The following is a 25000-nucleotide window of genomic DNA, read 5'->3' on the forward strand; positions in this document are numbered from 1 at the left end:
TTAATAAAACAGCGTTTCGGTTGGTTGGCAAGTCCCAAGCTTCACACCAGGACTTCTTTACCCTTAACCCTTAAACACCTTAAAATAGCTACAGACCGCCATGAGGCAGGAGCCGTACTGGTATACGGCCTACTGAGTCTTAAATCAACCAATCAGTAACACATATCAGATGATAAAGTTAGCATAAAATCCCAAACATATTTAAGTACAAAGGATTCTAAAATTATTAAAACAAATAAAACAAAACAAACTATAAGAACTGCCACTTTGGTATTTTGATAATTTGATAATTATGATAATTATTATAATAAAAAAGGTCAAAATAAGAGAAAGGTCATAAAGATACAGCAAAAGAAGGATAACTTCTTGAAGGTCAAGGAGGTGCTTTTCGGTGGATATCAAAGGCGCCATAAGGAAAATTCCATCACATTTATGGGCAACTATTCTCTGGGAAAGTGCATGGGAGACACTTCTAGAAGGATTTACTGCGATTCTTCTGAATAACAAATATCCTCCAAGCACTTTCTGAGTATTGCAAGCATGGCATATATATATATATATATATATATATATATATATATATATATATATATATATATATATATATATATTATATATACATATGGAAAGCGTGTTTAAGGCTCCCATACACACATACACACACAAACACTCATACACCTACAAGCAGACAAATACATATACATTCATATGGCTGCTTGTACCTATAATTCCACTTTACATATATTTTCCTTTGCGAGAGGATAGTTACCTTCCCTTAAGAGAAGACGGTTAATTTCCCTTAAAAGAGGATGGTTTATTTCCCTTGAGAGAGGACGGTTACTTTCACCTGAAAAAGGGCGGTTTATTTCCCCTTAAGGAGTTGGTTACTTTCCTCTGAAAGAGGATGGTTTGTTTCCCTTGAGAGAGGACAATTACTTTCCCTTGAAAGAGGGAGGTTTATTTCCCTTAACAGAGGACGGTTAATTTCCCTTGAAAGAGGGTGGTTTATTTCCCTTGAGAGCGGATGGTTACTTTCCCTTGAAAGAGGATGGTTTATTTCCCTTGAAAGAGGATGGTTACTTTCCCTTGAAAGAGGGTGGTTTATTTCCCTTGAGAGAGGATGGTTACTTTCTCTTGAAAGAGGGTGGTTTATTTCATTTGAGAGAGGATTGTTACTTTCCCTTGAGAGAGGGTGTTTTATTTCCGTTGAGGGAAGATGGTTACTTTCTCTTGAAAGAGGGTGGTTTATTTCCCCTGAGAGAGGATGGTTACTTTCCCTTGAATGAGGGTGGTTTATTTCCCTTGAGAGAGAATGGTTACTTCTCCTTGAAAGAGGGTGGTTTATTTCCCTTGAGAGAGGGTTATGAAAGTTGTTTATTTCTTGATTACTTTGAAAGAGGGATTGTTTATTTCCCCTGAGAGGATGGATGGTTTATTCCTGAGAGAGGATGATTACTTTCCCTTGAAAGAGGATTTATCTTTATTTCCCCCTTGAGAGAGGATGGTTACTTTCCTCTTGAAAGGATGAAAGGGGATGGAGGATTTATTCCTTGAAAGGGGATGGTTTATTCTGAGAGAGGATGGTTACTTTCCCTTGAAAGAGGGTGGTTTATCTCCCTTGAGAGAGGATGGCTGCTTTCCCTTGAGAGAGGATGGTTACTTTCCCTTGAAAGAGGATGGTTTATTTCCCCCGAGAGAGGATGGTTAATTTCCTCTTGAAAGGGGATGGTTTATTCCCCCTGAGAGAGGATGGTTACTTTCCCTTGAAAGAGGGTGGTTTATCTCCCTTGAGAAAGGATGGTTGCTTTCCCTTGAGAGAGGATGGTTACTTTCCCTTGAAAGAGGATGGTTTATTTCCCTTGAGAGAGGATGGTTACTTTCCCTTGAGAGAAGGATGTTGTGGAGTCCTTATTGTCGCTTTGATAGATACAGCAACTTGTCTTTATTTTCAATTTTTTTTTATTTTTATTTATCTTTTATAATGAAAGAAAGTCGGTTCCGTATATCGTTAGATGAATCCAAAATTTGGGACTCATTATCGTATGCCGCGAGGGCGGTATCTTTGCCACACTTATTATAACAATGATGATGATGAATAGTAGTATTATCATTCTCATTATAGCCAAACCGGCGACAACATTCACTTGCAATAAAGTGGAAAGATTCCACAGAACAGATAATTCAACGTGAACGAAATGACAGAGTAAGATAATCCAACGTGAAAGAAATAATAGTGAGTAAACTGAATAAAAGTAAAAATTGAGTAAAGATAACCATTCAAACGTACAACATGATATGCATGGTTTATAATCAGCTTGGATATTTGTAAACGCCACGATACAAATAAAAAAAAAAAGCGCAGAAGTTTCTTCGGCTCAATCGAGTTTTCTGTACAGGGTATAATCAAGGCCACCGAAAATCGATCTATCTTTCGGTGGCCTCGGTATAATGCCACATGAGCCGCGGCCCATGAAACTTTAACCATGGGCCGGTGGTGGCCTGGCCTAAATCATTACCAGACGCACGGTTATGGCTAACTTTAACCTTAAATAAAATAACAACTACTGAGGCTAAAAGGCTGCAATTTGGTATGTTTGATGATTGGAGGGTGGATGATTAGCACACCAATCTGCAGCCCTCTAGCCTCAGTAGTTTTTAAGATCTGAGGCGGACAGAAAAATTGCGGAGAGAAAAAAAGTGCGGAAGGACAAACAAAGCCGGCACAATAGTTTTCTTTTCAGAAAACTTAAAACCAAGCTTTTATCAGCAGCAGCAGCAGCAGCTTAATTAAGCTTCCCGTGAATTAAATAGAACTCTGAAAACGTTGATATATTAAAGAATTGAAATTCATCCATTGTGAAGGAGGCATATAGAATGGAGATGACCTTTAACCTAAAACGGATATGCCAGCCCCGAGGTATGATTTACATTTTTCTGAAATATTATGTTAATTATGCTTATGAAATGCTTAACAAATTAAAATGGCTCTAATGAGTTTATATAACAGTGTTACCTTTCTGGTATTCTAGGCGCACGAGATGAGGTTAACAGAGAGAAAATTCTCAAATTGCCCCCTCAAAAAACATAAACTTTTTCCGGGTGGTCAAAGTAAAGATCGCTGCGTAATAGTGTGTTCACTGTAGTGAGAGAATATAGACGAGTTTATTCTGTTGCATCATCTCTGAGATATGAGAGGAAGCCTACATATATTATACATATGCATATGCATATATATATATATATATATATATATATATATATATATATATATATATATATATATATATATATGTGTGTGTGTGTGTGTGTGTGTGTGTGTGTGTATACTATCCTGGGTTCACCCTGAGACGCTTAAATAAGACTAAATTAAATCAGAATCGACTATTAAGAGGAATTCTTCAAAACCGCACTTCTGTAGTAGGTCATGATAAATCAGCTTACCGTTTGTCGATTAGGAAATGTTGCCTAAGTAATAAACTTAACAAAAAGCAGCCTAACGCGAACACTCACGTTTACACACAAATATTAATACCCACCCACCTCCCACACCAAACCCACCACCCACCCGCCAGCTTCTCACCCCTCAAAAAATACTCGGAATGTCAACATCCAACCCACCACCCATGCCAAACCCACCACCATCCACACCTAACCCACCTCCCATGCCCAACCTACCACCAGCACCCAACCCACCACCCATGCCAAACCAACCACCGACACCCAACACCCCCATGCCAAACCCACCACCAACACCCAACCCACCACCTACAGCAAACCCACCAACTACAGCAAACCCACCACCCATCCTACAACCATTTCCCCCAAAAATTACACAGCATATCATCACCCAACCCACCAACCAGCCCCAAACCCCTAAAAAAATCACATAGAATATCAACGCCCATCCCACCACCCACCAAAACAAACTCCCCTTCCTAAAAACTCAGAATATCAACACCCAACCCACAAAAAACCCAAGTGACAAATGCGACGAAGTTTCTTCGGCGCAATCGAGTTTTTCTGTACAGTGCATAACGCTTTATGAGCCGTAGCCCATGAAACGTTCAGCCACAGGCCGGTGGTGGCCTGTCCTATAGAATTGCCAGACGCACGATTATGGCTAACTTTAACCTTAAATAAGGTAAAAACTACTGAGGCTAGAGCGCTGCAATTTGGTATGTTTGATGACTGGAGGGTGGATGATCAACATACCAATTTGCAGTCCTCTAGCCTCAGTAGTTTTTAAGATCTGAGGGCGGACAGAAAAAGTGCACACCGACAGACAAAGCCATCTCAACAGTTTTCTTTTACAGAAAACTAAAGGTGCTTTCAAATACAGCGAAAAGCGATCAGAGGTTCACAACGATTTCAGACGTGATGACAAAATTCCAAAAAAGTTTTAATGACTTCAAGAAATTCCGGGTGTTCTCATCAGCTCATTTAAAAGGAAATTCAAAAATGCTTTCAGAAGCGACGTTTAAAATGAGTCTCAAAAGGAGAAGGAAGCGAGCATCTTGAATGTCGTGAGAAAATGGGAAGGATATAGAGATAAACTGATAAAATGCTTTGCAATAAAAATAGATAATTAGAGAGATAAACAGACTGAAATACTGATGTACAAAAAATAAGCTTTATCAATAAACAGAATTCACAGAGACCTAATTAGATGAACGATGGCTTCTGTCATCAAGTAAATAACTTAAAATGTATGTCTACCTAAGAACTTAAAATACTATGTCATTATAGAAGTGCAGTAATACAGCATAGGATTCGCCTAAGAAGGGTTTATGGTTGACATTTCCAGAGATCTATAAGTGACAGGGGAAAAACTACTTGGGAATAAGTACCATGGCAGGTAAACTTGAGAATGTGGAAAAAAAATAAAAAGCTAATAGATTATTAAAGAAAAAACGCCTTATAATACATATGCACTAGACCACAAATACCGTATAAAATTATGGTACTACAGGGGAGAGTCGAGACTGCAAGCCTTTGAACAGGGGACGGTACGTACCGAACCGAAGCTCAGATCAAGGTACTTTCATTTTACGTACTTATATACAGAGGATGGCCCTAGGCTGGAAAATGGCCAGTCTAAATATGGATTCTATGACAGGTAGGCTTTCGTTGTTGCATAGAAAAATATGTATATATGTATGTCATGTATATAATATAAATTATATATATATATATATATATATATATATATATATATATATATATATATATATATATATATATATATATATATATATATGTGTGTGTGTGTGTGTGTGTGTGTGTGTGTATAGTGTGTGTGCATATATAAGACACTTACCTGAAGTAGAAAAATATAGCGAGGGAAACGCATAGTGAGGCGAGTGACAGACTGAGGCCTACAATCTCCATAATTCTGGTGCCCAAGGCGATGTCTATCTTCGTCTGCAAAGAAATAATTAAGAAAAAATTAGCATTATTGGAAAAGGATAAAAGTTAGCTTTCTTTTACCTATATACCACAACAAAAATTAGGAAAAGAAAATAGCATTTACTGGGTGGGGAAAAAAAAGTTAGCCATCTTTTACTATATGTAAATCATTCTGAAAAGGAAAATGAAGCAAAAAATGACCATACTATCTGTCGGTGGATGTAAATTTGATTGGAAAAAGTCAGCTGTCTTTTGCTACATGCAAAACACTCAGAAAGGGGTTATGAAAAAAAAATTCCATAACATCTCTCACTGATTCAGTACACACATTAATTTTATATAGGTAAATTTCATTCTCTTGCGACATATAAAACATTCTGAAAAGGTGTATGACATAAAAAAATTGTCATAAAATCTCTCGGTGATTCAGAATTCATATTAATTTTATGGATGTAAATTTAATTTAAAACTGCGGGAAAGTCCGAAGCATGGCTGCACTGATTGCTCTATAACGTTTGATCATGATCTCATTTGCCGTAAAATACGAATTCTGCTTTATTTTGGAATTCTACAAAGCGCACAGAGATTTTGTCAAAGTTTTGAGGTCAAAGGAATCCAGATCTGTACTTCGGCATTTGATTAAATAAAATCCTGTTTCAAATTTTACGAGAACATAAAAAAAAATTACATAATACACGGTAACAAGTATGCGGGTAAACAAGTAAAAAACTTAAGTCCCGAACAAGTCCTGAAAATTAGGGAAGAAATAAAATCCCATTGGTTAACAAACTTGTTAAACTCGTTCTAAGAACCGGACTAAAATAAACACCTTTCCTCTCTACCGAAAGAGCAGAGTTCTATATTTAGAGGTTATTTGAGGGAAACCCTGACTTAAACTTCTAACTTGTTTACCGTGTCATTGTTTGCTTGCATAAACACACAAGCAAATATAAACACGGAATTTTTTTTTTAATGAAGTAGGTCAATAAAATGAAAAACTAAGCGTGGAACTTGAATAGACATTGAAATTGGGGTAGAGATTGTAAATAATGGATTTATAGGAATTAAAGCGGAACTGATATTATCAATAAAACCCGCTATGTAATTTGGTGATATTAGACGTTCTTAAACGCTACAGGTCCCAAACAGACTCCTGCTAAATAAAGGAGATTTAGCATAGCATTCAGTGTGTATCTCTCTCCTCATTTTTCGCTTCACTGTATATGCTTTGTAAGACTGGTGTTTCACTTAGGTAAACAAATAAGTATTAATATATATATATATATATATATATATATATATATATATATATATATATATATATATATATATATATATACATATATATATATACATATATGTATATACGTACACACTCAAACATTATTATGTGTAAAATACACAAATACATAGAACACCTACCTATACATACATACATACACACACATATATATATATATATATATATATATATATATATAATGTGTGTGTAAATGTACGTATGTATATATGTATGTATATATATATATGTGTGTGTGTACGTGTATCTATTCATGTATCTATATATTTTACACATGCACACACTCCTATATATGTAAAACTCCAACCAGGAAATCTTTTTCAAAACACGCAGTTTTTCAATGACTAATAACTTTCCTTACGTCCCTTCATTTATTGAGTTTAAATAGACTGGTTATTATGTACAAACAAAAGCTTTTTTTTCCCCTAATGAAACTTTATGAAAAATTGCTTTGGTAATCTATTTAATTGCTGTTGTTCTAACAAACATCAATTTACCCATAATTATGGACGATATCACCACGGCCATCTTTCACCGTAATGATCAAAAGCAAGTAATATATCACAGGAATGTAATTACGGAACAGCCATGATGTTCTTCACACAGAGGCAACGGAATATTCTTTCCATTAGAATACCTCAGGTATTATTTTTCAGCTACTGCTATTACATTTAAATCATCTGTCAATAATGATTTTCGTTTTATGTACCTGTCAAAACTATCAGGATGAAATGTATTGCCAATAATGATGTTCGTTTTATGTATGTCAAAATTATCCAGATGCAACATTGTTTGCAACAGTTATAGGTATTTAGTATACAAGTATTTCTTGTCTCATTTGGTTTTCATATCTATTTGGCATTAATTCCTCAAATCACGGTACTTGATGCTGCTTTAGAAAAACGCTGAGTCATTTCGTCTAATGCTTGATCATTAAGCTAATACTTAATTACAATTTTAAATTTTACTTCAACCTTAGGGGTATCTCCTATCTCTCTTCATTCCCCGTACTTCTGGCCTTATATTGACCCCAGTGCCCTAACATTTGTTGCAATTTTCAATACCATTAAGTGGTTTTCCAATCCTCTCCCCTGTCCAGACTTGATGACGATAAGAGTGGGAAATCTTTTTTTTTTTTTTTTTTTTTTCTGGTCCCAAAACAGAACCCTAACTTCCAAAATCTTGACGGCAGAAGACAGAAATGTTGGAGATTGGTCATTAGATGGGTAAACAAAACAATACATTACTGACCCCCAACTTTTTTTTAATATCCCTTATTCTATTACACCGACAAACAAACTGCTGGTATATTTGTTTGCAATGCACTGAAGTATATTTGTACAAGGAATGTAACTGTGTATGTCTGCCTGAAATACCCTCCAAGTATTTTCAGGCTTCGAATACGCGTAAAAGTATTTGCTCCCTCAGTGTATACAACAATACTGTTTTATTCGATATTTAACTTTGCGCCTGTGATTGAATAATTTGCTTCCGGAGCACACAGTAGCACGTGTATACCTGTGTTAGGATAGATGCAGATATGTTCATCTTAAATGCGTGCAGGAGTATCTGTACTTGTATACAAGCTGTGCTTCGAATTTACGCAAATATTATAGTGTTAAATATGTACACAAGATCTTGCGTACATATTTACACAATAATATATGCCTAAGTTCGAAACGCAGCTTGTATACATTTACAGTATAAATGCACTTAATGCATAAATACACGTATCGTGGAAATGTCTGTAGAGTATAAATACATGTAAAATATAAATACATTTAAAGTATAAATATATTTAAAGTATGAATGCATTTAAAGTATAAATACATTTAAAGTACAATTGCATTTAAAGTTTAAATACGTTTAAAATACAAATGCATTTGAAGTATAAATACATTTAAAGTACATATGCATTTAAAGTATAAATACATTTAAAATACAAATGCATTTAAAGTATAAGTACATTTAAAGTATAAATACATTTAAAGTACAAATGCATTTAAAGTATAAATACATTTAAAGTACAAATGCATTTAAAGTATAAACACATTTAAAGTACAAATGCTTTTAAAGGATAAATACATTTAAAGTACAAATGCATTTAAAGTTTAAATACATTTCAGTACAAATGCATTTAAAATATAAATGCAATTAAAGTATAAATGCATTTACAGTATGAATACATTTAAAGTACAAATGCTTTAAAAATATAAATACATTTAAAGTACAAATGCTTTTAAAGTATGAATACATATACAGTGCAAATGCATTTAATTACAGATACTTTTAAAGTACAAGTGCATTTGAAGTATAAATACATTTAAAGTACAACTGCGTTTAAAGTCAGAAACAATCAGTGAAAACAAAGGATATAAGTCTAAGTGGAGGACTAAGAATAAAGATATTATTGTATATATAAAATAAAAAAAATATTCCTCCAGAAAAGGAAAAATAGAATGTAACCCCCACCCCTCAAAATACAAGACCCCAGCGACAAGATACTTATTTGCAGGATTTCCCGCCTGAAATGGTAAAATCCATATAGATTAGGCACATTAGCTGCAATATTGCAGCGATGACAAAGGCTCACGTTGCCTGCAATGAAGGAAAGAAGGATTGGAAAGATATTTCCATGTTAATTCAACGATAAGCTTCGTCAGCATTCACCGACAATTTCCTTCGACCACGAGAGAGAGAGAGAGAGAGAGAGAGAGAGAGAGAGAGAGAGAGAGAGAGAGAGAGAGAGAGAGAGAGCGATTTTAAGAAATTTAGGCTGTCAAGCCAACCTCTGGGACACTTTTGGCCATTTAGCGTTCAAAAACATCATTTAGTAATGCCCGAGAGAGAGAGAGAGAGAGAGAGAGAGAGAGAGAGAGAGAGAGAGAGAGAGAGAGAGAGAGAGATTTTATGAAATTTAGGATGTCAAACTAAGCGCTAGGATACTTTTGGCCATTTAGCCCTCAAAAACATCATTTAGTAATGCCAGAGAGAGAGAGAGAGAGAGAGAGAGAGAGAGAGAGAGAGAGAGAGAGAGAGAGAGAGAGAGAGAGAGCAGCTATTTCCTTTATTCAAGAGAGAGAGAGAGAGAGAGAGAGAGAGAGAGAGAGAGAGAGAGAGAGAGAGAATTAAAGGTACTATTCAAATGAAGTTTATTTCAAGGTTGGGGCTGCTACAATTTTCCTAACACCAGTATAACTCAACTCCACGCATAACCTAACAAAGAAATAAATGTAACAAATGAAAAAGAAGAAAACAATAATAAAACAACTAAAAAGATTGAAGCACTTTTGATAAATATTCACTATTACGACGCCGGCGCGCGTAATTTACGCCGTGGAAAAAACAAAAAAAAAACAGGATTCATTGTTAAGGAGAGTGACGGCTCCGGAATTATTCATTAAGTGAGATATACTCACACACAAAACAGTATTTTCCGTCTACTGAATACCATGAATAATTCATAGGCGTCGGGAGGCGACGGTGGCCGGGGAGGGGAGGAAGTCTGTGAGGAAGGGGGAGGCGTAAGGGCGTGGGGTGGGGGATGGGGCAGGGGAGGATACCACTTAAAAGGAATGAAATGAAGAACAGATCTACGTAGGGAGAGGCAAAGTAATAGGAAGGAATAACGAGAAATGACTGGAAATGCGAAGGGGTTTATATTTATGAAATGCGGAACATAGAATATGAGAAGGAGAATATAAGAGGAAAAAACAATGGCTCTTAGAAATGAAAGAACGAAATACGAAGTGACACGGGGAAAGGGAGAGTAATGAATATTGGTATTTAGAATTGTGACTGCGGATTGCGGATAATGTACGATTTTCATACAGAATAATAATTCATTGAATTGTTGGTATTCATAAGATATATATATATATATATATATATATATATATATATATATATATATATATATATATATATATATGTATATTATATGTACACATATATATATATATATATATATATATATATATATATATATATAATATATATATATATATATATATATATATATATATATATATATATATATATATATATATATATATATATGTGTGTGTGTGTGTGTGTCTATATACATATATATAATGTGTGTTTGTGTCCGTGCGTGTTTGTGTGTTTTGCGTACGCATTTGCCACTTTAATAGTAAGCTTGTGAGTAATATAGAGTGTGTATGTGTGTGTGCGTGTGTGTGTGTGAGAGAGAGAGAGAGAGAGAGAGAGAGAGAGAGAGAGAGAGAGAGAGAGAGAGAGAGAGAGATCACAGGCTCAATCATCACCGGGATCCGAGATGCAATTACAGAAGAAGCTGGCGTAAGCATTCGTTCACAAATCTATGGCCCATCAAAAATTGCCAAGGTTCAGTTTATAAACGGAAAGCCGAAAGGGTCGGTCGTTATTCACTGTTTCTCACTATTTTTTTTTTATGTATCTCTCTCTCTCTCTCTCTGTGAAAAGGGATCAGAGGAATACCGTTGTTATTTACAAAACAAAATACAGCTTCTACTTCCTGAGATTTATCAGAACTCAAGGGCTTTCATAATTAAATTTGTTTCTCTCTCCCTTTCTTTCCTTACGCGAAAATTGAATGCTAATCAAATATACTCTCTCTCTCTCTCTCTCTCTCTCTCTCTCTCTCTCTCTCTCTCTCTCTCTCTCTCTCTCTCTCTCAGTTATCATCCGGTACGAAATTTAAGAGGAATAATTTGACAGACAAAAAGACAAAACATGCTCAAGGATTGTAGTTTAGAAAATGAAAACAGGTAACTTTAAAGCTTAATTGTACTTGTTTTCCGTGAATCAAAGCATTATGCCAGGTCTTGCTACATCACACTAAATTATCATTATATATATATATATATATATATATATATATATATATATATATTATATATCAATTTCATTATTTTATTCAATAAACGAACCACCCAAAATCATCAATTAAAGCTCGAATGTGGATATGAGTTTTATTGTTTTTGCTTTGAAATCATCCTCTCTTTATTATATCTATCTATCTATCTATGTATATACAGACACACACAGCATATATATATATATATATATATATATATATATATATATATATATATATATATATATATATATATATATATATATATATATATATATAATGTACACAGTATGTGTGTGCGTGCGTGAGTGTCCCTGACCACGCCTTCGTAAAATGAAAAATATCACCCAACTCTACCTGTGCATCTTCGTCGGACTGCTTGTAGAGCTCTTTCATAATCTCCTGAATTGCCTTGGTAAAGCAGACGGTGTAGTTCGTCCAGCCCTGCGGAAGACTGAAGTCGTCCGGAGTCTTGCCAGTCCATCGTCCTGACACGTCGCACCATTTGTAGACATATTCTGGAAAGAAACAAATTGAAGTTGAGTGACTGAGCAGTAGACGGTCTGGAAAGAAAGACGTTGACGAATTGATTACGAGGTATTCTGGAAGGGGAATTTAATGGATTAAATGAGAGATATATTCTGGAAAGTAAGCCGTTTGTTTTCTGGAAGGACAAAAAATGAAGTTGAGGGGTTGGAGTGGTGGATGTCTGGAAAGAAAGACGTTGATGAACTGATTACGAGATATTCTGGAAATGGGAGTTTGTTGGATTAAATGGAAAGAAATATTCTGGAAAGAAAGACATTGGTGGATCCAGTCAGAAACATATTCTGGAAAGAAACAAATACAGGTGAGGGATTGGGTGGTAGACGGTCTGGAAAGAAAGACGTTGACGAATTGATTACGAGATATTCTGGAAATGGGAATTTAATGGATTACATGAGAAATGCCTTCTGGAAAGTATGTCGTTGGTGGATTCAGTCAGAGACATATTCTGGGAGGAACTTGACAGATTAAATAAGATTCCCATCCTTGAAATAATGAAGTTGATGGGCTGAGTGGTACACGATCTGGAAAGAAAGGGATTGATGAAGTAATTATGAGAAATATTCTGGAAATGAGAATTCAGTGGATTGAATGGGAGATTTATATGTTGGCGGATATATCCTGGAGAGGATAAAGTTGATGGCAAATATTTTTTATTATTATTATTATTATTATTATTATTATTATTATTAACATAAAAGATTTATAATGTAAAGAATTACATAAAAATATTGATATTTTTCCAGAAGTTGTATTATTATTATTATTATTATTATATATTATTATTATTATTATTATTATTATTATTATTATTATTATTATTATTATTATTAATGTGAAAAAATTACAAAAAATATTAACTTTTTCAGAACTGTTGTCATTATTATTATTATTATTATTATTATTATTATTATTATTATTATTATTATTATTATTATTATTATTATTATTATTATTATTATTATATTATCTGATACATCCACACTCCACTTCATCTATCATCTCGAGCCGGACGACCTTCCCTCTTTTTACCGTTCCAGAACAACACACTTAAGAAGCCCAATGTCTTTGGCAGAAAAAAGTAGACAGAGAACCATTTTGTGAGCAACAAAGACTTCAATTACGTTTAATCACCATTATGTCTTAATCTCCCCTCTGGAAAACTTTTAGCTTCATTAAGAAGTTTATCATGATAAAGTTTGCTAATTCCATCACGACACAAAGTTTCTTTAATACTTTTTTTTTTTAACAAATTCGGAAGACCACGTGATTTTCCCACAGTGGAGAACGCTGTCACGATAAGTTACATGGATTAAATAAAAAAATGTTTCAATGTTGGTTAAATATTTAAAAACGTTTTGAGCTGAAATGCAATTAATTTAAGTGGTAGGGAAGAAGTGAATTTATCATTTCAATTCTGATTACTTGTTCACTTTACATCATTGTAAAATTATCGTAGGATATTCATTAAAAGCTTCAATAAACTAGAAAACACGTGTAAAAACTAATTCTGCTGTAAATATTTGATTTCCTTTTATTGAAAAAGGAAATATTATAAAAAAAAAAAGATTCACTAGTCTTATGACTGGCGATGATGAACTATTTTTTTTTTATATAACATCAGTTCAGTTTACTTTCCCTACTCTGAAGGTCAAGTTTTAAAGAAGCGATCTCATTACAGGTTTTATAATTAACAATAAAAATAATTTTGCTTCCATCCGTCGATACTTGAGAAAAAACTCCGTAGTATGAGGTTCTATATTTTAGAAGTAACTTTCCGGTTTACTGTTGTTAATTTTGTTAAAAAAAAAATTTTTGTAAATGTCAAATTTAACGGAAAAATTTCCCTTGATGTGGTTTTAGTATTATGACGAGTTAACCTCAAGATATTGCAATAATATGCTCAAAACGGGCAAATGTACACAATATTAATAATGATATCATTTGAGAAATAATAATGGATGTCTACATTAGTATACAACAAAAAACCAGTAAAAAATGCGCCAAAGTTTCTTCGGCGCAATCGAGTTTTCTGTACAGCCGCTACAGAGTACTATAATCAAGGCCACCGAAAATAGATCTATCTTTTGGTAGTCTAGGTATAAAGCTGTATGAGCCACTGCCCATGAAACTTTAACCACGGTCCGTGGTGGCCTATCCTATAACGTTGCTAGAAGCACGATTATGGCTAAATTTAACCTTAAATAAAATAAAAACTACTGAGGCTAGAGGGCTGCAATTTGGTATGTTTGATGATTGGAGGGTGGATGATCAACATACCAATTTGTAGCCCTCTAGCCTCAGCAATTTTTAAGTACGGACGGACAGACTAAGCGGGCACAACACTTTTCTTTAACAGAAAACTAAAAAAAAGAACAAAAACGAAAACGATATTTTTCAACGATGGATAAAAATTTGCACACTTCATTCCACAGTAAAGTTAAAACAAAAATTCATCAGTAAGTTTTACGTTTTTCTTGGGCAACGAGATCCTGGCCTCCTGACAACTATTTTTCACTTAAAATCTTTCATTTTTCATTGCATCATTTTTGATAATGACTGAATCTTTGCGTTTTAGAAGTTTTTTTTTATAGGAAATTTAATTTCTGTACAATAACGATTCTTTTCCTGAAGTACGTAAATTTTTGCTTGTGTTGAATACATGTTTTATTTTCCAATACGACGTTTTTGACTGTTTTATTATCCGATAGGATGTTTTTGACTGTTTTATTTTCTGATAGGATGTTTTTGACTTTTATTTTCCGATAGGATGTTTTTGACTAACATTCATCAAAAACATCCGTTAGGAAAATAAAACGACTAGTCAGTAAAATAAAGTACCTCCAACAATATTTCACACAATGAAAAAAGTTAATTCCAGTCTCGTATCGACATCAGGGAATTAACTTTTTTCATTGTGTGAAATATTTTTGGAGGTACTTTATTGGCTCGATCTGAAAAAGTTTACACAGCACTGGCAAAAGTTTTGATACGTCTTCCAATTCCCCATCAATCTGGCGGTAATCTCCTCCTTCGCGGATTGTAATCCCCCCTTCGAAAGTACCCTAGTTAAGGGGAGATTAAAACAGAGTTACCGAAAGTTATGGGGAAATCTTTTGTCAGAGCGTGATAGCTTTGCATACTCTCGAACTGAATTTCAGTCTCTCTTGGGAGATTGCTCAGGAGGAACAACGTCATAATATGAAATCTCTTCGGTTTCCTTATATCCTGCTTCTGTGAAACACGTCTCTGATTGTTAACTACGGTTATAGCACACAAATGAAACTGTTTCAAAGAGAATATTTCGACATATGATGAAATAGGGATGCTCTGGTTACAACAGCACGAACGTCATAATATGAAATCTCGCGTGTTTCCATAAATCCTGCGTCTAAGGAACACGCCTTCGATTAATAACTATAGGTACAGCACAAAAATGAAAAAAAATTATAGATGGTATACTGATGTCCTATAGCACATTCTTAGATGAAAGAATAGAATTTAATAGAATATAGAATTTAGGCCAAATGCCACGCGCTGGGACCTATGAGATCAGTCACTGCTGAGACGGAAATTGGCAGTAACAAGGTTTTAAAAGCGTAACATGAGGAAAATCTCGCATTCGCAATATGAATCAATTTTGATGAGAGACGGAGGAAAGTAAGATGGACGAAAGAGAATGTGAACGGAGGTACAATGAAAGCAATGAAAGGGGTTGCAGCTGGTAGCCCAAAGGACGCTGCAAAGAACCTTAAGTAATGCATCATTGCATGAGATGCACTGACGTCACTACCCCCTCCCCAACGGGGTTCTTAGATGAAATAAATGGATTCTGAAGATTACCTTTGACCCAATGTCAACCTCTTCCTATCTGACCTATTTCTTTGGATATATTTAATTTTTGATTGACTTACCAAGTAAGGCAGATTGATATACCCAATCGAAAAGTAATGAAAATACATATATGCCTCTGTTACACCTTACTTAAATTTTATCTTTCAAAAACTGCCAGTGGACTCTCTATAAGTCGCCAAATGATTGCAAAATGTCACGTTTAATCATTTACAGTCCCGAGGGCAGTTTCTCGCCCACGCTTTGCAATTTACCGTAAGAATGATATATATTCCCAGCTTCATCCTCCGCCTTCAACCAAGAGCTCTTTCTCACGTGAACTCTCAAGCAAGACAGATGGTCTCGACTTCCCTTGAATGGGATTGCTTTTGAAAGCTTTTTTTTTTTTTATTCTTTTCTTAATTTTTTTCTTTTCTTTCAGGAAAGTAATATTACCCTTTGGGAGAATCAAAACCAATTTAATTTAAAGGAATTTAATGCTAACATCTATCTGTATGTCGTATTTGTTTGTCTGTTTGAGAGAGAGAGAAAAAAACACTACTTTTATGGAAGGGTCAAAACAGTAATTTTATTTAAAGAAATTTAATGCTTACATCTATCTGGATTTCGTGTTTGTTTGTTTGTTTGTTTGTTTGTTTGTTTGTGTGTGTGTGTGTGTGTGTGTGTGTGTGAGAGAGAGAGAGAGAGAGAGAGAGAGAGAGAGAGAGAGAGAGAGAGAGAGAGAATTTGGAATCTATACAGTTTGCAAGTAAACTATAAAGAAAGGAGAAAACAGCAGGATCACGTAAAATAAAAGAACTTCGAGGATTGCTTGTTTTAGGGGCTCAAGTACAAAATTACTGTCCATAAGTTGCTACATACAAGCAAAAACACATACACATATATATACGAGGATTGCTTGTTTTAGGGGCTCCATACAAAATTACTGTCCATAAGTTGCTACATACAAGCAAAACACATACACATATATATACATATATATATATATATATATATATATATATATATATATATATATATATATATATATATATATATATTATATATATATAGTATATATATATATATATATATATATATATATATATATATATATATATATATATATATATTCCTCACCATTTTAGTGACCCATGCTATTATGAGACTTTTATGGATTCAGGAATGTTTCATAAAGACCCCTGCTGAACTTCTCATGAAGCCTGAAATGGTCATTGCAAATAAATCCATTAATGATTTTCCACTGATTTCTTACGAGGAATGTCACTGACAATATGTCCCGTGAAATACTGCAGATTTAATTATTAATTCAGGGAACTGTTCAACGAATTAACTGACATACTAAAACATATTATTAAGAAAAAAATAAAAAAAGGATTAAAAAAAAGTAACTAAATGTATCTCAGCCGCCATAAAAACACATCTCCAGCTATTTGTCTGTTATTCGAATCTGGTAGATTAGTTACAAAGAACGCAGATACTCAAAAGGGGAATTAAAACGGGGTCTTCCACTTCATAAATCTCCCCAAATATGGTTCCCCTACTCGTCATTGTCCAATTGAAAAGCTTATCCTTAGCTGTGATAAAATGTAAACGTTTTTCTTACAAGAGGTCATTAATTATTCTATAGCTAGGCTATTCAAGTTAGCATGGAGGGATGCTATTTATCAGTGACTATTTGGGGTTCTATGGGTTACACGTGTAGTCTCTCTCTCTCTCTTTTATACTGGTGAATATACTGTAGTGTAAAGGACTGAGCCCTTACCAACCAAACCTTTCCCCGATCTCTCTCTCTCTCTCAGTTAATGTTGTTTTTTTTATGTGGTATGGAGTGTACATTTCTGTTTTTCAGATCGTCCTCTCTCTCTCTCAGTTAATGTTGATTTTTTTGTGGTGGTATGGTATGTACATATCTGTTTTTCAGATCGTCCTCTATCTCTCTCTCTCTCTCTCTCTCTCTCTCTCTCTCTCTCTCAAATACTGTAGTCCGCTAGGGATGTTTTGGAATGTACATTTCATTCTTTCAAATATTTTTCTCAATACCAGCTAGTAATGGCTCTTGACATATAATTCTCTCTCTCTCTCTCTCTCTCTCTCTCTCTCTCTCTCTCTCTCTTGAAAACACCCTTGTTTCGAAATCCGACTTCTTTCGTACTGGCCGCGGTTTTCCCAAAGTTACATTTCCTTGTAATACTTTAATCCCTGGGCGTCCATCAGTATTAAAGGCTGGGAATGAAATGATTGTTGGGAACTGATCTAAGATTGAAAGAGCTTAGAAGAGATCCAAGTCATAACTGTCATTTTTCACTATCTTTGCGACATGTACAAGAACCCTTTGACCTCATTCGATTTTCCTTTTTCTGAGGGCCGAAGACTGGATTAATTTGTCATTTTGTGTCTGAAGTCCTAGATCATCTTTGCCTGAACTGCATTTTCTTTTTGGTCATATATATATATATATATATATATATATATATATATATATATATATATATATATATATATATATATATATATATACATATATACATATATATTGTAACACTATTTTACTTATTCTTGTTATCTCAGGAACACAAACTTGGTCACTTGTTTCCATCGTTTAAAAACTATTCCTGACTGATGATTAGAGTCCTATCTCGCTTCAGAAACAAGCGCAGCGTCATTAACTTGAAACAGATCATTGAGATAACGAAGGTTTCTTTTTTTTCTCCACTGGATTCAAGTATTCTGAGAATCGTTGATGCTTATTTGAAGGTTTGAGAAAACTTAGAAATAATAAAGGCTGTAAAAGTCCTGAAGATAATCATAATTCTTGTAAACAATGATATGAGGTCGTGGGTGTTATGTAAATCACCAGGACGTCAATATACTCGTATTATTATTATTATTATTATTATTATTATTATTATTATTATTATTATTATTATTATTATTATTTTAAATAAATAAAATAATAATAATAATAATAATAATAATAATAATAATAATAATAATAATAATAATAATAATAATAATAATGGTAAAGGCCATTGACTCGAAATTCAAGCTTCCAAAGAATGTTTGTTTCAACCTCCCACCACAGACCCCACGCTGCAGCAGTAACTGATCGTGATACAAAGCCAGTGATTTTTCATCGCCCTGAAGTGGCACTCCATGGCACTAACCACTGTACCATAGAATAAAGTTTTGTTATGTCTGTTACAGTAAAAATTGAATATGAACGGGACAAGACCCAAAAGTTATATTGCAACGAGAACTATTTTTCCCAAAGGGAGTTTTTTTTTTCTTTTCCAATAATTTTTTGCTAGGAATTCCTGGAGCAGTATATTCTTCATGCAGCAATATATGAATAGCTGAATGAATATGTGAATGAATGAACCTGTAAGTGACTCACTCATATATATATATATATATATATATATATATATATATATATATATATATATATATATATATATATATATATAATATATGTGAGAGTGCAATGATAAACTGTTTGCATAAAAAAACTATGTTGGCGTCAAGCTTCTACACTCATTCAATCATTCATTTGCTGCTAAATGAAGAATGAACAGCACATGCAGAAAACTGCGCCAGGAATCACTATCGGACGATAATTTAAAGAGAAAAAATCTCCCGTAAGGGAAAAGTAAAGCTATCGTTGCAATATACCTTTTAAGTCATGTCTGTCACGTTCCGTGTTTATTTCACCAAACATCATTAAACTTTAATTTATACTAGCGTCCTCATAAATTACTTATCACCCACGCCCTCGTATCTCATTGTTTCAAAGAGTTAGGATTGTCTTGAGGACTTCTAAGGCCTCCATTATGTCTTAGTTTTTCAAACCTTCAAATCACCGTCATTACGTCTCAGAATATCTGACGCCAGGAAAAAAAAAAATCATTTTCTCGAGTATCTGTCCAACGTTCATGACACTGTACTTGTTTTTAAAACGAGGAATGAAACTCATTATTCAGGAATAGTTTTTTTTTAAACGATGAGTAAATAGTGAACACATCCGTTTTCAATTATATGCTGCTGAAAAAACTTTAATTGGTGAACACAGGCTTCATCAAGTATGTGCTCCTGAAAAAAAAACTTAAACTGGTGACCACAGCCGTTATCAAGTATACGCTGCTGAAAAAAAACTGAAATTGGTGAACACAGCCGTTATCAAGTATGTGCTCCTGGAAAAACTAAAGTAAGACTGTTAATTCGCTATTATACTGGTACAGAAGCTTTCATTAGATGTGCGCTTTTTACGAATACTTCAAGTATGAATGAATACTATGTATACAACATACATTTAAAACGAAGAGTAACTGGTGAGGAGAGCAGTGATCAAGACTGTTCCACAGAGACAGCACGAGTAAATAAAATGCAGACACTGGTAATTCACTATTAAACTGGTTCAGAAGATTTTTTTAGGTTTGCGTTTTTCACGAATACTGCAAGTATGAATGAATACTATGTATACAAAATACATTTCAAACGATGACTTAATAGTGACTAAATCCGAGGTCAAGTTTGTACTCTTGAAATAACATAAGTAAACTACAAACCATTACAGAACTAATTAATGCAGAAGATTTTGTTTGGAGTGCGTTTTTCATAAAAGCTTCCAAGTATGAATGAAAAAAATATGTACATAAATACATATAGAAGTGGAAAATATTTTTGAGACTGTATTTAATATTTACCTGCGGGTATATATGAACAGACAACATAATGAAATGTTTATTTCATATACAATGGATTGGATAAATAAAACAGCTTTTGTACACAACCCAAAAATATATACAGCAGACTCAACTTCATGTAATATTCAAAGGCTTAAAAATGATACGGAAAATATTTGTCCAACGGATAAATAATTTATAAACTTTTCGTGTAATTGTGTATATATATATATATATATATATATATATATATATGTGTGTGTGTGTGTGTGTGTGTGTGTGTGTGTGTGTGTGTGTAATTAGTTTGATACAAAATCAAATCTGTAGTCTGATGTTTCTTTATATAACCGTTCAATACTTACCAGGATTTACTATGCTACTAATGAGTGTACGTATACAAGTAAGTTTGAATGGTTTACGACAATTGAACTGGACTAAATTTAGTATGTATGTATGTATGTATGTATGTATGTATGTATGTATGTATGTATATATATACATATATACATACATACACACATAATTGTTGTGTATATGTATATTTTAGGGCATTATCTATTTCCACTGATGAAGACATTTTGTTGTTACGAATCTACTAGGCATAAACCATCATTAGGTCAAATATCAAGTCAACCTCCTTTTTGCTGCCACCAACTCACAAAGGTTTACCATTCCAAGGCTCTAATCTAGTCCAGTCTCGCAGAAAACGAGAAAAAAGGAGGGTTAGGGATAGAAATTGGAGTTAACCAGCAAGGAAGGGGATTTTCCTTACAGGAAGAATTCTGTTATGGGTTTCCATAAAACTGGAAAATGGTTCGCCTTTAAAAAAATAAAAAGAAAATAAAGAAAATAAAGGAGAAAAAAAATGCCCGTTTCAGTTCCGTTTCTTCCCCGACCGTGAACGCAATTCATTTAGGCGCGAAAAATACTTGATCTAATTCTAGATCTCACTCGAATCAGTGAGGAGAAATTCCTACGGTTAATCGACAAATGAGCTGTGGTTTTTATCTGGTCTTTTATTCTTGCACTGCAGTCTATGGCTATTTCTCTCGATGCGAGCTGTAATGAATAAGCCCCTCTCTCTCTCTCTCTCTCTCTCTCTCTCTCTCTGTCAGATACTCTCCGTGGTGACATGGCATGTATATTTCTATTTTCCAGATTGTATTCTCTCTCTCTCTCTCTCTCTCTTTTCTCTATCCCACTCTCTCTCTCATCTTCAAATACTGTTGATTCCTTTTGATGGTATGAAACGTACATTTCTCTCTCTCTCTCTCTCTATTTTCTTCCCATACCATTTTGCCGATACTCCTCCATAACTCCGTCCTATCCTATCCCTACGTATTCACATTGTTTGGAGTCAATTTACGAGGCTGCTCAAGAAAGTAGGTCGACTTCTTTACAAAAGAACGCACAGAAACTCCGATCGCAGATAGAATAGAATAATATAACATCCGAACACTGGAGGCATTTGAGGGAAACAAATAAAGACTGCAAGGCTCTCTACGTAAAGTCTATTTTTCATTCAAAGTGACTGTCGAGAACTGTTACCGTTGCTCTTACTGACTAAGAAGTATCATCTAGCAGTCAATATTCCTTTCGTTACCTGTCCGTTAGTAGGCCTACGCATGCGTAATTTAGAACTACACCTGAACTACTCCTTTACAGTTGGCATTATCATCAGGCTTTCTGAACAGGACGGGATTTATGTAAAGTAAAGTTAGGGGTTTAGACCCAAATTTACAACAATCCGTCAAGACTGACATTAACTTTAATTTCAGGAAATGATAGAATTACTGTAAAAAAAAAAAGTCAGGATTTCAAATTAAATCTGAGATTATCCATCAGGGTCAGCGTGGACTTTAGGCTTCCCAAAAAAAGGATAAAACTATAGTTAAAAATGCCAAGTCTAAAGCTAGATATGAAACATTCCCTCAGGGTTACAATTAATTTTAAGGTTTCAGGAAAGTATGGAAATTATGCTATACAATGAAGGACCTACAACTAAATTTGAAAAGAATGGAAATGTTGTTGGTAAATTCAAAATTTTAAATTTATTATAAATTCTCAAGGCTGGCTTTAACTTTAGTGTTTAAAAAAAAGAATTTTTGTTAAAAATACGGTATTTTGAAATTCAACTCTGTAACAAACTTTAGGGATTCAGGAGCAAATGGAATTTTGTAACACTCCTTCACCGTTTTCATTAACGTTAAGCTTTCAGAAAAGAAACTGAACCTCTTGTCAGAAAGTGTGTAATTGTAACTGTATTTGGAACACTAACTCAATGACATTAACTGTTTTACAGAAAACGAGATATTTAAAACTGAACTCGAAACATCCTCCAGAGGATGATACTAACTTCTTTAGCATTTCAGTAAAGGATGAGTTTTTTTGTCGTAAAAAACGCGTCATCTTAAACTGACTTTGGACACTTCTTTAAGGCTGCCATTAACTTTAAACTTTCAGAAAACAAGTAAAAAATCCGCCGGAGTTCCTTCGGTGCAATCGAGTTTTCTGTACAGCATATAATCAAGGCCACCGAAAATAGATCTATCTTTCGGTGGTCTCGGTATAATGCTGTATGAACCGCGGCACATGAAACTTAGCCGGCCGTGGTGGCCTCTCCTATATCGTTGCCAGAAGCAAGATTATGGCTAACTTTAAACTTAAATAAAATTTTAAAAAATACTGAGGCTAGAGGGCTGCAGTTTGGTATGTTTGATGACTGGAGGGTGGATGATCAATAAACCAATTTGCAGCCCTCTAGCCTCAGTGGTTTTTAAGATCCGAGGGCAGACAAAGTGCGGCCAGACAGACAAAGCGAGCACAATAGTTTTCTTGTCAGAAAACTAAAAAGGAGTTTTAATCTGTATTTGGAACACTTGCTCAGACCTGTTGTTCTCTGAACTCGTTACAAAGGACGATAATTTGGTTAAAAGAGGACAAAATTATCCCTCAATTGCGGAGCATAGTACTGCAGCGTGAGGGACTCTTTATACAAATATCTAACTATTATTTATTTGGCGTTTTTACCACTTTGCAATAAACCCACTGTACTTTGATTCTTGAGGTAAAAGCAGTGTAGTGGATGACTGTCAATAAAACAGTATACTGATAACTTTCTAAGGGAAAAACGATTGAAGATGATAAGAAGTTTATTCCACAAAGTTCCTTCAATAAAACAGTTCTCCCTCACGTAAAATTCAGTCCTCGGTAATAAGTTTTCCTCTCTGTCAAAGAAACAGACAATAGAACAAAGGAAAGAAGCGGTATATATTTCTCGGAAAATTGACCGAAAGTTTCTGAGCACTTTCTTCTTAGTCACCCCTCGAGGTAGATAAGAAATTTTATATTCGAAACTTTTTTTAATAACATTGCGGGTTCTCTTTCCGAAGAACTTTGTTGGTAGATCATAAAATTCTCTTCCACGTAACTCGCAATGCTTACGAAGTTCCACTCAAATATATATATATATATATATATATATATATATATATATATATATATATATATATATATATATATATATATATATATATGTATATATATGTATATATATATATATATGTATATATATATATATATATATATATATATATATATATATATATATAATATATATATATATATATATATAAAAAGTTGGAGGGAGGTCCTTTTGACATAACCTTCACAATAATTTAGATGGTGTCCTTTCTTCAAATTCACGAGAAGATAGGGAGGCGCTCAATTTTCCAGAAGTCAATCATTTTCACCAAGGGAATAACTTTTCTGTAAAACATTAATTTTTTGTTGAATATCACCATTTTCTCCCTGGAGTCTCAGCTATAAATCTTTGGGCCCTTTTCACACAACACCCAAAAGAATTTATGTTCCTGTTAAGCAACTGTAACTGGAAAACTGTAGCTACTTAATGTAAATTTTAGCAAACGAATTCCTAAAATTAAGTAAAACAATAAAAAAGTAGTTTCAAAATCCGTAAAGAAAATTATAAACTTCTAACCTCCTAACAATAACTACAACAAGTAATGAATCCTACTGAAGTAAAATCAAACTTTTTTGTTTCTTAAGATCTTGATAAAAATTAAAATACCAACTTTTAAAATTGCACAGGAAAGCTATAACAATTAGGGTTTTTTTTTTTGCTCACCTCAGCATTCTAACATCGTTTCTTCTATCCAGCGTTGTGATCTGACTATAATCGACGCATTTTATTTTAAGAATATCACTCGGCCACGCCCCCTTCCCCTGGCAACTAGATAATGCATGACATTATAGTACCGCGCTCTCAGATGATATCAGTTCTGCCTGGCTGTGACACTGATAACATCGAAAGGTATTCATTCAGTAACCAAA

The 25000-nt window shown here is 34.1% G+C and overlaps 1 protein-coding gene across 1 annotated transcript in view; it reads right to left on the reverse strand.

The window, feature by feature from the left end:
- LOC136848140 (PDF receptor-like) overlaps nt 1-25000 on the reverse strand; it is a 428361-nt gene that overhangs the window by 118163 nt on the left and 285198 nt on the right. Inside the window, exons 4-5 of the mRNA XM_067120412.1 lie at nt 11922-12082; nt 5318-5421 (exon numbers count right to left, since the gene is read on the reverse strand). Of these exons, the coding sequence (XP_066976513.1) occupies nt 5318-5421; nt 11922-12082 (265 nt within the window). The remainder of the gene's footprint in view (nt 1-5317; nt 5422-11921; nt 12083-25000) is intronic.

Source organism: Macrobrachium rosenbergii, chromosome 18, assembly GCF_040412425.1.
Source record: "Macrobrachium rosenbergii isolate ZJJX-2024 chromosome 18, ASM4041242v1, whole genome shotgun sequence".
NCBI classification, from domain to species: Eukaryota; Metazoa; Arthropoda; class Malacostraca; order Decapoda; family Palaemonidae; genus Macrobrachium; species Macrobrachium rosenbergii.